The sequence below is a fragment of the Pezoporus wallicus genome, unplaced genomic scaffold (assembly GCF_028554395.1).
Source record: "Pezoporus wallicus isolate ANWC-B61680 ecotype Strahan unplaced genomic scaffold, APGP_CSIRO_Pwel_v1 contig_6732, whole genome shotgun sequence".
NCBI classification, from domain to species: domain Eukaryota; kingdom Metazoa; phylum Chordata; class Aves; order Psittaciformes; family Psittacidae; genus Pezoporus; species Pezoporus wallicus.
Genome location: NW_026638638.1, coordinates 3,228,838 through 3,243,718, shown reverse-complemented (window position 1 = coordinate 3,243,718; position 14,881 = coordinate 3,228,838). Strand labels below are relative to the sequence as shown.

The following is a 14,881-nucleotide window of genomic DNA, read 5'->3' as shown; positions in this document are numbered from 1 at the left end:
CACAGACCATTAAAAAGTTAAAGCAAGATTACAAATAAATTACTCTTCTCTTTGTAAAAGAAATTTATAATGTGAGTAACTACTGAAGAATAAGTTTCATCATTCCTGGATGTTTCATTTAATGACTATATATCTGCAAACTCAAAGTAGAAATTAAAAAATCCAGCTGTCTTACGTTTTATATTTTGAGCTTTTTAAAAGGCATCTTGAACCTCTGTATTTACTTTCTCAGAGTTTTAGTATATTTTGTGCATCTAAAATTCATCCAGATAGTTTCAATATTCTTTCAGATTTGTCCTTGATTTCATAATTATAATTATAAACATATAAAAATAAATATTATAATATATTTATAATATAATATAGATACATATAATATGTATATAATATAAATATATATAGCATAATATAAATAATAAATAGTTATGAATATAATTATAATTCTACTCACAGGTTGCTGCACTGCAGACAGGATATCCACTCCCTGGGTAATAAGTAGTTTGTATAGCTGTCTGATCTGTGCATGTTTCTCCTGAGCATTCACAAGGCAGGCTTTAGCATGATGCACATTTTCAGGGGCCTCACATGTTTCAGGAACATCCAGTTCTCCTAATTTTGATAGACATTCCAGCTGGAATATATTAAAACCACTGTGTGTTTAAAATAATGTGAAAGGAGGCTTACAATTCCCTCCTTACCTAAACATGCTACCCTAAATTTGTTGACATGGGTTGAAGTAACTAAATTTGGGTTCATATCTGAGTTTTAAATACTCCAAATTTCATGCAATTTTAGACCCAAAATTTTAATTCTGATCACCAGGCAGGTTAACGCTGTTTGCTTGGGAAAAAAAAATAAGATGACAGGCACCAAAACCAGGAAGAGTTTAACTGTAATGAGAAGAAAATGTATTTTAAAAGATTATACTCACTTCTTTTTTAATGTGATGGAACTTGACTGTCTTGTTGAAAATCTCTTCATATTCTGTCATGGTGTCCTTTAGAGTTTGATGGAAATGAATAAGCTCACTTATTCTCTCAGAATTCTCTTTCACAGGAAATCCTTTCTGACTTGGCAATTCTAATAATTTTGTCAGGTACTCAAGCTCAGCATTCAGTTGCTAGAAAAAAAAAAAGTACAAAGAAAAAGTTACAGCATACAAATATATTTGCAACAAAATATTTACACAAATATATTTGCAAGTTTTACCTTACAATTTGATGAAATAACAATCTAATAACAGTAAATTACCTTGGGAAAAATCAGTGCCATGCTCTTTAAAACATCCTCCACAAACTTTACTTTTTGCAAGGTGTGAATCTCAGCTAGCTATCGCTCAGAAACAACCTTGAATCAAAACACGTAAAACTGACATGTAGGGAAACTGCAAACTGAATTGGTGAAACTCAGTGTCCTGGGTTCAGCAGTAGCAGTCATTTTTCTCCTTCTTGGTAGCTGGTGTAGTGCAGTGTTTTGACTTTCAGCTCGGGAACAGAGCTGATAACAATGATGTTTTGGTTTGGCCAAGGACTTTGTGAGCCTCATGCTCTGCCAGGGAGGAGGGGAAGCCAGGAGGAAGCAGAGACAGGACACCTGACCCAAACTGACCAAAGAGCTATTCCATACCACAGCACGTCATGCCCAGGATGTAACTGGGAGTTAGCTGGAAGGGCTGGGAGACTGCAGGGTTGGAGGAGGTATCGGTCGGAGCTTGGTCGGGCCTGGGGAGCGAGTTATCGGTCAGCTGGTGCTGAGGTGTTGTATTCTCTTCCCTTGTTATTTCCTTTATCATTATTATCATTGGTGGTAGCAGTAGTGATTTGTGTTATACCTTAGTTACTAAACTGTTCTTATCTCAACCTGTGGGAGTTGCATTCTTTTCGATTCTCCTCTCCGTCCCTCCGAGAGCAGGGGGAGGGCAAGAAAGGAGGGGGGGAAGTGAGCGAACGAATTACCTGACTGGGTTTAAACCACGACACTCAGAGGTGTTATGAAGTTCAGTATGACTTACCTCAGCCTCTAACCAGCTCTAACTCAAAAATGTGAAGCTGATACTCTCCTTGTACTTCTACCACTCCAATGCTTGTGTGTCACTTTAATACGCAGCTAACACTGCACCAGATGTTCTCTGGATACTAAAGGTAAAATTTCTTTCTTTCTTACCTTACAAACACATGCAAATCCTTCCTCCTGGAAAAGTAACATAAAACATCAAACACTGCAGCCCCAGAAACTCTGTCTGGGGTCACTGTGAATCTTTACTGTGCCAAAAAGAGATTTTGGTCTACCATGCACTTCACTAGCTTAGTTTTTCACCTGATGCTGTGGTTTCATTTGGTGAAGCTTTTTTTGTAGTTCCAAAACAATAAAAGGGTCATTTCCAAGGTCAACTGTTACTGCAAGCTGAAGTGCCTCCTGAAGAATCTCTAATCCATGGGTAGTCTAAAAGATAATAAAACAGTTCAGTGTCTCCATCTATAGTATAGTGAAGAAAAAATAAAAAAAAAAAAAATTAAAATCTAAATTTGTAACAAGACCCCTTCCCAGAGCACACAAATGTTGTCAGTAAAACCTCAAATCCTATAGGAAATCTTCAAGATAGTGTGCAAAAATGATCAGACACCAAGGTCAGAGTACCCATACACACATATTTTCTGTAATAGAAGATGTCGTAGTTTAGTGATAAGTAGCACAAGACAAACAGCAGCAACAAATATCTGGTCCTAGCCTAGCTAGTGTTGCTTTCAGGAGCATGGCACAACATCCCTGTGCCAAGGAGATTTCAGTCTTCTTTTGTTATGAACATGGTTGGATTTGAGTTTAGTAACTATTAAGAGACAATTTAGTTTAGTAACTCTTAAGTCACAATGAAAATGTGCTTTTTAAAAACAAAACAAACCCCCAACAAAGCTAAAAAACCCTAAAGCACTGCTGGTATAGTATGAGGATTTGATTAAAATTTCAGATTTGAAGTGGGGACTTGTAGCTTACTAATCATCTATTTCTCACATGACAGATATAATAATTGATGAGACAGTCACAGACAAACTAATAACCATGAATAAATGTTTGCCACATTTGCTTTCTTTCTAGTCAATCTACTTACAGTTTTCAGCTGCTCTTTAAATATCTGGTGCTGTTGCTTGATGGGTTTTACTTGAGTAATTTTAAAATTCCAGATTGCCCAAAGATCAGTCAGTTCTTTCTTTTCTTTACTCAGATTAACAATGACATCTTCTGTTACTCGTACAGATTTTTCTACTTTTAATATTAAACTCTTATTTACCTGGCAAATAAACAGACACATTTTTTTCCACAAATGTTTTTATAAAATGCAATTAAAACTTCATAATTTTATAGTCTCAAAAACGCTTAATAAAAATCTATTCTAAAGTAGATTCTTCAAAAATTTCTGGTACGCTGGGTGCCTTTAAAAACACATAGATCAACAGAATTTCTCTATTGAGGACGTGGCTGATGTTAAAGTTAAAAACAAAACAGGTAAGTAATGACTGAATTTTTGCCATCTGATGACTCCAACTCTCATACAAAATGATTTCCGAATAGACAAAACTACCCAAAATGGCCTTTTGGGCAATTGCAACTGAAACTGAAGTGAATGAAGAAAAGAGCACTCCTTTCTGCTGACAGATGAAGCAGCACTGAAGCATGGGAGGAATAAAGTATTTAGCATTTGAACATTCAGCGTTTTTTCCTCTTTTTAACAGAGCCCATATCAGAAATCTCAAAAAACTAGGTAATGCTGTTTCTGCTTTCCAGATTTCAGAACTTTTCTTTTAAATAAGTGTTCATAAATTACTTGTATGACGTGTATCTTCCAGACATTTAAAAGCTACAATCTGAGAATATAATGGGAACAGAGTAGCACAAAACATGGTGGCAGCACAGATCCTTAGAGATAATATCCGAAGGTATGTTAAGACTTCAAGTGACTGCAGTGCAACCTCATCTTCACACATATTCAGCTTGCCTTTACACTGACTATCTCATCTGTACCTGGCTGTACCCAGCTGTGATAGCACACAATTTAGCTTACACTAGCTGCCTGGCACTTTCCCTCCTTAGAGTAGGTTTTTCCAGTTCATCTTGCATGCTGCTGTATGTTGCCAACACCATCCCCTCCTCCTCACTCTAATGTAACTGCTCCCAAGTCAGTCTTATAAATACAGAAAGAACAGCTGGGTGTCCAGGCTGTCTACATTAACTGGGATCGCTTTAGGAGGAGTGACTTAGGGAATGACTGCACATCTCAAATGATTATCTCATGAAGAAGTGCTGGAAAATTAGCTAGGGATGCCTAGATAGTACATCTGAACTCAAGACAGAATGTAAAGACACTAGGAAAGATTATCTGTAAGGAAGTAGCTCTAGCATCCATCTCTTTAGAACCTCGTACACTCAATTAGTAAAGATTGCCTGCTAATGGAAGTAAAATAAAATTAATATGTACTTGCATATATGCTGTTTTCCAACATGAAAAAAAAACCCAGATAAGTATGTATTATATCTGTAGGCATGTACTGGATCATTTATTAAGGGCTCTGTCATTGTTAAGCACAAAACTTTTTATGTTACTTATAATGCCATTAGCACTCAAATAATACTTCCGTATTTTAAATATGTATAGCAGCATTAGTCCCTTTAAAACTAGGTACTGGAGAAATCACAATCCATCAGTCAGAACTAGGATTAGACCTCATCACAGGCAAACATCAAATATTCAATGCAGTTTTATCAGATTATACTCACCATTTTTATTAAATTAAGAAACCTGCAACCCATGTCTTGGATGGAAAAAATCTTTTTTATAGTCTTTTCCCACTGACTGTTAGCTGTCTCCATTGCAATTTTATTTTCAGCCTCCTTGTTTGTTTGTGATGGTTCTAATTTATAGAATTCCTTCAGAGTTTGAATATCATCATTTATCTACAGAAAAATACAGAATAAAAATAAATTGAGCTGCTATAATCAGAAAGCATGTAGGCATAGCAAAACTGATTAAAAGCTTCTCAATTTTTTCCAGGTTTTAAGATCTATTATCCTCCCTAAAAAAATCTACACAAATATGAAATAGGAAAAAAGTTTTAAATAACCTGTAAATTAGTGGACGGCGAACAGACAGGTGGCAGCAATTGTTCCGTTTCTGTCACATATCAATGCGTCAATATTATAAACCAGTGTGTATATATATATATATATATATATATATATTTAATTTAAAACCCCTTCAGAGGACTAGGTACTTCATTGGAAGTAGTGCAAGACAGCAGAAAAAAATTATATCAACATATGATAAATGTCTACAGCAACATATGATATGAAATATTTTTAAAACTATATGAAGCAAAATCAGTACATTTAGGTGAGAGCACATACACATAAGCATTTTTATTGCATATATAACGAGAGAGGACATGTGTGCAGGAGAAAGTAAAAAATTCAATTATAATACTTTCTACAATGACAATTTAAAACAGTTGAAAACCTGTACATAAACTAGTCATTAGGTTGATGCAAGTTCAATGATGAGGGCTGCTTGCCCTGATGGAGCTGATCTCCTTTAAGGTAAAAAGGAACTTATAAAGACTTGCAGTGCTTCTGTGGCACATTGTCTACTGGATTTAGCTAAAAGCACATTTTCAGTTGCAGTATTTTCACAGTCTAGTCAGAGAATAAGTAACCTGTACCTCCATAGTCAGCTTTAGAAAGGACACGTAGGTTTCTAGAATTTCTAGTCTTGAACTAATACTTTTTTCAATTTTTTTCAGTTCTTCATTTAGAAAGTCAGCTCTGCTAGAAAAAGCTGCCACCTGCTCAGGTTCAAACTCTTCCATATCTTCGATGATTCTCTCGGCTGCTTCCAGTTCATGTGATGTTTCCTTTGAAGGCAGAAACATATAACAATAGGTATGATCCTGAAAAGAATTTGTGAATACTGATACCACATTGTTAATTTTTACTAGTATTGCTTTCTTATAAATCAATTAAATGTTATGTGCTTAAAATAACCATATTTTCATTACAACTTTGGATGTAGTTATTAAAATAGTTATTTTGAATGAAACAAAAAAAAAGTAGGAGTCTTAGTATTCAGATTAAGTAAATCCCTTCTCACAGTTACACAGAAGCATTCCATACAGAAACATAAACAGCCAGAACTGAACTATTCCCTTAATGAACAGTATAGCCCAATTTTCTGAAATCATTCCCTTGAGTTCAAATCCATCTTAAATGTTTTCCTGATACTCAGTTCTCACAGAAAAACTCAGTGTCCACTCTAGAGTGAGACCCAGAAGCACTCGCTCACCATAAGGCTACTGCTGTAATTGTTTTAAGGCCTGTTCTTATAGCACTTGGCCTTATGAATCGTAGTTCTACTCATGCCTTCATTCTTCAATCAAGAATTGCTTCCTAATATCAGACTAGTCCCTACCCATCAAGCTGCATATTCCAGCTGAAATCAATGTATTTGCATGCAGAAAATCTGCAAAAATAAAATAGAGACCAAATACTGGGTCATACCTTCTCCTGCATCATCTGTTACAGAAGAAAGTCACAGTATATTAAGAGCTGACATTTCTCATGATTTGGCTAGGATTCTGATTTTCAGATTCACTGTCTTAATTCAGAGCTTCATATATATCTATGTCTATGAGCTTATCTACTTTTATATATTTAACTCAATACCACTTAGCATACCTATCTCTGGCATTTAGCCTGGAGTGCAAACTCTGGCATATCACATTCCACAGAAAGAATAGGTAGGAGATATTTTTATTGTCAGGGTAGATTGTACACTTCCACAAATAGAAGAAAAAAAAACAAACACACTGGCATGCAAATATTTGTCAGAAGAGACACAAAAATCTGTTACAGAGTTATTTGCACTCTGTGTAGAACCAGGTCTTGGATTTCATAAACTCCTGCCTGAAACAAAAAAGAACTCCATATGAGTAATTGTGTTTTAAGAACTTCTCAAATATAGGATAACCATGTGTGTCAAGATCACGAAGAGGATTCAGCTGGTTCTAAGCCACTTTCAGATACCGCAGTAATGCTACCAGAGTTGGAAAGGGCCTGGATGTGACTTAAATATAATTTCAGCTGTGTTACAGAGCTGGGTGCTGCCGTGCTTTCATACCATGGTTGCATTCCCAACATGACCAATGAGTATCTAATGGCAACTTTAGAGCCCCCTTCAGAGTTTCTTCACCTGAAATATATTTTTTCCCTTTTGCTGATTCATCCTTTTTATTCACCATAATAAACCGAAAGAAAAGTTTTCTATGCCTCTGACTGTCTAGATAATTTTTAAACTTAGTGCCTCACGTAGGAGTAGAAAACCATATCTGAAGAGTCTTCCTATCAAGGGCTGATACCGGGATCTTGAGGTAGTAACAAATAACACTATGAGATAGAGACAAAGGGGATAACCAATGATATCAGAAGTACTGCCTTGTAAAGTTACCTGTGGTTTTGTTCACTAACTACAGTTTAAAACTAAACTATAAACCTATTTCCTTTCCAAGAATACACTAGAACCTCTCAGCCTCTCACCTTATTTAGACTTACGGAAGACATTTATTTCCTTCTAATAGTACTTAAGGTTAATAAAGTTTCTTTTCTCTTATTTTTTATTTTACCTTCATTTGTTCAGCCAGTTCAAGGTGCTTCTCCAAAACCCTTTCCGATTCAGACAGATATGAGCCAATCTCCATACCAACTGCAAGCATTGGGGTGATTTTTTTAATCGACTGTGATACCTTTATTTGAAAGTATTATTTATATAGTTAATTTATACAAATAGCCAGTATAACAACAGTATAAAACATGACTTTAGAATAGAATAGAAAAAAATGAAGTAACATTTGTCTGTTGGTGTTTAGATTATGTACTCTGGAATTTGTATTTTTGATTTTTAGATAATTATGTAATCCAGGAATGAAAATATAAAGGAAGAAAGTTCTACTATTTCTCCTAAGAAAATTCTAACAGGTATGGTAGAATTTAGGAAAAAAAAATCCTCCTGTTTGCTCCCATTTAGTTGACTGTGCTTTCCATTATCAAATTATCCCAGGCTTATTGTTTCAGTAAGGCACAACTGCATTAAAACCTAGATATTACTCGGCAGAAAAACTCCTATTATGCTCTGTCTTCCTGTTTGGGCTTTTGTTTGTTTATGTGTGGGGTTTTTGTTGTTTGTTTTCACAGAAAGTACATTTAAAGGTTCTCTGTCAAGTTAAGAGGCCAATTTTTATGCTGATACATATACACAACTCCATTTCATTGTCACTGTAAAATGTTATATATGCGTGGTGATAACAAATCACCTTATGAAGAGGCACAGGCAGACACAGGATGCATAGTTATTATCAGACGTGCCAATTCACATGTAACATCTATTCTAAGAAGTGGCTGCTGAGGTTCAAATTTTATTAAATAATGCTCAAGGGCAGTTGAATTTAGGAACAAATTTTTTGTGACACTTTGCATGAAATTGGAGAAAAAGTTTTTTTGCTTGGTAGGAATATAACAGTAAGTGTTGTTCACTGTAATGAATGATCATGCATTATGACTCAAATCTTCAAAGTCTTCCCTAATGCAAGACTGGGAAGAAATTGATTAGAGCAAACTGCAGAATGAAATCATATGCCAAAATTGGGTCTACATTTTTAGTATTATAAAATATCTGATTGCAGACTTAATTATTCAGTCATTAAATTCATTTACGTTTTTGGTCTATGATCTGGGATTTTCTTCATATGAATCTTGATAAAAGATTATAATTTTAAATTTTAATTTATATATGGAAACTTGTGTAGTGTCTAATCCAGCTCTGATGAGTTATTGAAAAGTTCTGCACTACTACCGAAAATTCAACATCTTAAAGAAAGCTCTGATGTCCTTGATGCATCAGTATCTTAATGAATTATGGGAATTTTTATAGTGAATAGAATCTACTCTCCTTCAGCCTTACTGAAAATTTGCTGTGGTTCACAGCCACCATGCTTATTAACCCTCAATTTTGCCACACTTCTATTTTTATCTACTACCAAATGAAAAAGAAGTCACAGAAATGATGTAGGAAACCTGCATGAAGGTCACTGTCCTGATTGCTCACTTCTTTTCCAAAATTAAAAATTATAATATCTCATTTTCTAAGCAAAACCATGTTTTATTGAAAATCCCTGGTAAGGCATTCTCACAGGCACAGCTGTATTTTTTGGAACAGCTTTAAGCTTTTTCATGCTGATAACAGCATTCAGAATTCTAACTACAAGTGTGGGCTCTCTAACAAACTAGTACGTTATTTGTACTTATTTGAGTTAACTTTAAAATTCACATAGCTAAATTACAGAAATACAATATACTGTTCATGAATACATTAAGAAGATGACATGTTATGATGTACCTTATTTAGATGATCTTCAAGAGAGGCAGTCCATTGTTGTTTCTCCAAAGTAAGTTCTTTATAATCTGGACCCTGCTTGATCAATTGATCTACTTTTTCTTTAACATATTCCATCATTTTCTGAATTCCTGTCACCCAGGAGCTAAAATGGAAAATTAGAACTGTTGTTATTTCTCAGCTTTGCTCAACAATCAGGATGATAATGATTAAGAACAACACCTTCCTCCCTGACTTGTGTGGCAAGTAACTTACGAATTTTAGACCACGAGCCTTAAAAAAAAAAAAAACAACCAAGAGAAATACCAAAATTAATTCAAATAAAATTAATAATGAGTAGAACACATGAAAGACATTTCCAAACAAGTAATTTATCGCCAATGCATACATTAGATTTGTGTGCCAGATATCCTGATTCACTGAGAAATACCTCATTTAATAAATAATTCTACCTTTAGTTAAACTATTTAAAGACTAAAACCACAAATGTAACAACCTAAAAAGACATAAAATATATAGCATATCACTTCTACTTTAAAAAGAATACTTTCTTTGGACTTTCAGATATTCCAATATTTTTACAGTAGCTGAAAAAAAGGAATGTCTATAGGTTCTAAGTCAACATTTCCAAAGATTTTGTTTTAACAGGGTAAAAGACAACATAAATTTACAAAACAAAGACCTGTCTTATAACTTAAAACATCTAATATCAGGGAAACTATTCACAATCTGAATACTTGAGTCCTCTTCAAATTGTAAAGAAGTTACTGCACAGAATTAGGATCTGAAATTTTTGTGTTAAAAAAAAAGAAAAAAAAAAGAAGAAACCCACATATCCATTGATTTTCTATGGAAATTAATTGTAAGAACTTTCGTAAGACAACCAATTCAAAATAAAATTTTTATTACTGCAGGTTCATCAGAAACTTATGTTAATACAGGTACTTATTGAAGGTTTCCTTCTCTGCCCTGTAAAATTAAAGGAAATTTTGTCCTCACTTCAGGCAAGGCTCAGAGAGTTAAACTATGCAGCCTCAAAGAAAAGCTTTATTCTACACTATTAAAAGGTATTATGGCATTAATAGGCCATTCTGTTTGAATTTGATCTGAATTTGGTCATAAAAATTCCAAATATTAAGGCCTTTTAAGTCCTTTTCAGGGAGTAAGTGGTTTCAAATTTTCCAAATTACTCTTTCAAAAACTAGCAGTCTCTTAATTTGTGCTTTATCCTTTAACTCTAAAAATATCAGTCCTCTATTTGAGTACTCCTTAAAAAGAAATCTGTTTAAAAACATGTACTAGCACCAATCCTTTTAAAAAAGCAATGAGAGCAAGATTTATAGGTCTTGAGAATGACAATTTAGATCTCAATAAAATCTTTGAAAGTAACATTAGTTTGTTATGAGTTAACACAATAGATTTTATCAGAAGTAAAATACAGACAGTTCTTACAGTCATGGGCAAGCTAATTGGCTGGCAAAGTAATAAAGGTACTCTAAATGAACAAATGAAAAAAATTTTTATATTTTTTTTTCTTAGAATTAATGTATATTTGCTCCTCCTGTTTTTCTAGCTGGTTTTAATTTAAAAATTATTGCTCAAAAATCAGACTTACCAATACTTTATTTTTGAAACACTTTAGGATTACGAGAAAGAGCTGCCTTCTGTCACTTTTCTATATTCCTGTTCCAGTGTGAGCATTTTCATTTATTTGGATTATCTTTTTGTATAAGGCTGCTACATGCCTCATGATGATTTGAAAGTAGGACAGAATTATCATATTTCTCTGGTTTTACTGTGAGTTGTATTTGAATAATGCTGCTGAAGTCAGTGTGATTAGCCTTAAACATAGTCCTCGCTCAGCCTGAGGGAATCAGTGTTAGATTTATAAATCATAAACCACTACAGTCTTATCATACGCATACAAACTGCCTGGCTTATTTTTCAGAATTCTAAAAATAAAAATAACAAAACAATGTGGATACAGAAATCCATCTACATTTTAATTCTCTTAATACTCAAGTACTCTATCATCTCTAGGTGCATTTAAACCAATATTACACAAGGTAGCCACTTTGATAGCGCATTAAAAAATGCATTTTCCAGTATCGTCATTCAGAAGATCCAATGCAATTGAGGGCTTCATCTCATCAAAGTTAACAAAGAGTCACCCAACCTAAGCAAGGTCAGATGATTCCTTCTTTTTTTATTAATAAATATATTGCCTGAAAAACTGGAGGTTATACTGGTCAGGTTATACCTTTTCGTCTGTCAGAACAAAGCAGCTTTTTTGAAAAGATACCTAAACTTTTTTAGATCCACATCCTTTACTGCCTTCAAATGGTGACTTCAAATTTCCCTTAGGATTTCCAGTTTAGTTAGATAAAGGAAATGGAAAGCCTGTAACAGCAGTTAAGACTACCAATGAATTGTGAAATAAGAGGAACAAAATATTAATTGAGATTGTCCTGATAAGAATTCTGTTTTCTGTCCAAATCTTACTCTGCCCCTCAAGCTGTTCATGCAAATCTTACTGTCCCTTGTGGTTTAATCACTGGGCTAAATACTGGCCAGCATTTACAGATAACACAGAGGTTTATACATGACAGAGAGGCATCACTTTTTCCTCCTTCAATGCATTAACGTTTCTGGCAGAAATTAACATTCTTGTACATAACCTTTTACCACATTTGCTGAGAACTCACTGTGTCACCTTTACTAGGTTTATACACTGGCTGGGGGCATCCCGGGTATCTCCTAAAGCCATATGTTATGCAAAAAAAACCCAAAACTTAGACTTATCATGGTATACAAAAAGAGTCAGGATCCTCCTTGTAGCACTGAGGACTAGCCCCATGCTAAATTGCATCTGGAAGAGACTAGCCAGCAGGTTACTGCCCTCAGTTAAGAGCTTCTGAAACTGCATCTGGAGGCCAGTTTGCCTAATCTGGGTCCCCAAAGCATAAGACAGAGGGACAAGCTAAAATGAATTGATCAGAGGCCACTAAGACAGTTGGAGGTTGGAGCACATTATGTACAAAGGGATGCTAACAGAGGTGAAGAGGTTGTCTTAACTGCTGTCTTTATTTATGATGTGTGGTTATACAAAAGACAAGATCAGAGTATTTTCAATGGTGAACAGCAGAAGGCCGAGGCAATGCTCACAAGTTGCAGCAACAGAAATCTTGACCAGATATAAGAAAAACATGTTTCACAAGGCAAGTGTTCAAGCGTTATCACAGGTTGCCCAGATATGCTATGGAATCTCTATCCTGAGCAACCTAATCTGACAGGCTTTGAGCAAAGGATTGTACCAAATTACCTCCAGAGTTTCTTGCCAGTTTAAATTATTCCATGACTGTAATCCTCAAGCCCATGCTTAGGCATATAAAGTGTTTCACCTGCACAGAAGTACTAGCACTACTCATTGAAATATATGGCAAATTCATTACATTCAGGCAATGAGGCCTGAAGGCAGCAGGGAAAAGCTGAACAGCCATAATATTCTGTGTTTGCTTTCTTAGAAAGGTACTTATTCACTTTTATGATGCAAGTGGGCATTTAAAATATTTGAGATCCTGGGATTTTTCACTGTTCTTTAAAACAGCAAAACACATTTCTAGTGAGACTTCCTATCGACATTGTTTTAAGTTTCACCTTCTTTAAATCCCTGCTGCTTCAGCTGTAATGAGCAGCCAACATGGTTTTACCAAGGGGAAGTCATGTTTGACCAACCTTATAGCCTTCTATGAGGAAGTAACTAGGTGTCTGGATGACGGCAGAGCAGTAGATGTGGTTTTTCTTGATTTCAGTAAGTCATTTGATACTGTCTCCCACAGCATCCTCATAGATAAGCTAAGGAAGTGTGGGCTTGATGATCAGGTAGTGAGGTGGATCAAGAACTGGTTGGAAGGAAGAAGGCAGAGAGTTGTGGTCAATGGGGCAGAATCTAGCTGGAGGTCTGTGACTAGTGGAGTCCCTCAGGGGTCGGTGCTGGGACCAGTGCTGTTTAATATTTTCATCAACGACCTGGATGAGGGAACTGAATGTACCCTCAGCAAGTTCGCTGATGATACTAAACTGGGAGGAGTGGCTGACACACCAGAGGGCTGTGTTGCCATTCAGCGAGACCTGGACAGGCTGGAGAGTTGGGTGGGGAGAAACTTGATGAAATTCAACAAGGGAAAGTGTAGAGTCCTGCATCTGGGGAAGAACAACCCCATGTACCAGTACAGGTTGGGGGTTGACCTGCTGGACAGTAGCGAAGGGGAAAGTGGGTAGGAGGATGACCATGAGCCAGCAATGTGCCCTTGCGGCCAAGAAGGCCAGTGGCATCCTAGGGTGCATTAGAAAGGGTGTGGTTAGTAGGTCAAGAGAGGTTCTCTTCTCCCTCTACTCTGCCTTGGTGAGGCCGCATCTGGAATATTGTGTCCAGTTCTGGGCCCCTCAGTTCAATAAGGACAGGGAACTGCTTGAAAGAGTCTAGTGCAGAGCCACAAAGATGATTAAGGGAATGGAACATCTCTCTTATGAGGAGAGGCTGAGGGAGCTGGGACTCTTTAGCTTGGAGAAGAGGAGACTGAGGGGTGACCTCATCAATGTTTACAAATATGTAAAGGGTGAATGTCAGGATGATGGAGCTAGGTTTTTTTCAGTGATGTCCAGTGATAGGACAAGGGGCAATGGGTGTAAACTGGAGCATAGGAGGTTCCATGTGAACATCAGGAAAAGTTTCTTTACTGTGAGAGTGACAGAGCACTGGAACGGGTTGCCCAGGGGGGTTGTAGAGTCTCCTACATTGGAGATATTCAAGGCCCGCCTGGACAAGTTCCTGTGTGATGTACTCTAGGATACCCTGCTCTTGCAGGGGGGTTGGACTAGATGACCTTTTGAGGTCCCTTCCAACCCTTGGGATTCTGGGATTCTGTGAATGCTTTGCTGTTTTTTAAATTATGTTTTCTAGGAAGAAATCTTGCCTTCTTTATTTACTTATAGAGTATCTTGAGCAGCACTTTGGCACACAGAAGGTCTGCCTGTTGCACTACCCGTTTTTCCTGAATTTTACCAGAAATGACTGATAGCATTATTTTGATAAATTCATCCCATTCTTCTTGATGTGTGTTGATGATATCTTACTATCCCACTTCTGATTTGGACTATTTGAATATTTTTTTAATTCTTAATAGGGTAGAAAGAAAATTAATGACTTGTTATTTTAGATATTCATTCTATAAATTTCTTCAGAAATCCTAACATTAATTAATGCCATGCAGACATAATTTGAAACACAACATCTGCTTCTACTGAAGTAATGTTTAGCAGAACATCAAGTCCTAGAGAACAGCAGCATGTGTTCTGGAATTATGGCTGGTTTAGGAATCACTGAGGAAAATCCCTTTTCTTTCCATTTGATTAAAATACAAGGAGATGCTGAAGCAGTAACAAAAGCTG

At 35.9% G+C, this 14,881-nt stretch overlaps 1 protein-coding gene across 3 annotated transcripts in view; it reads right to left on the bottom strand.

The window, feature by feature from the left end:
* The window catches only part of CCDC141 (coiled-coil domain containing 141), a 92,190-nt gene that overhangs the window by 29,595 nt on the left and 47,714 nt on the right, over positions 1-14,881 (bottom strand). For all 3 annotated transcript variants that reach the window (XM_057411698.1, XM_057411699.1, XM_057411700.1), the window contains exons 12-19: positions 9,434-9,575; positions 7,665-7,784; positions 5,709-5,900; positions 4,771-4,947; positions 3,107-3,286; positions 2,317-2,442; positions 932-1,120; positions 452-631 (exon numbers count right to left, since the gene is read on the bottom strand). In XM_057411698.1, coding sequence (XP_057267681.1) covers positions 452-631; positions 932-1,120; positions 2,317-2,442; positions 3,107-3,286; positions 4,771-4,947; positions 5,709-5,900; positions 7,665-7,784; positions 9,434-9,575 — 1,306 coding nt within the window. The remainder of the gene's footprint in view (positions 1-451; positions 632-931; positions 1,121-2,316; positions 2,443-3,106; positions 3,287-4,770; positions 4,948-5,708; positions 5,901-7,664; positions 7,785-9,433; positions 9,576-14,881) is intronic.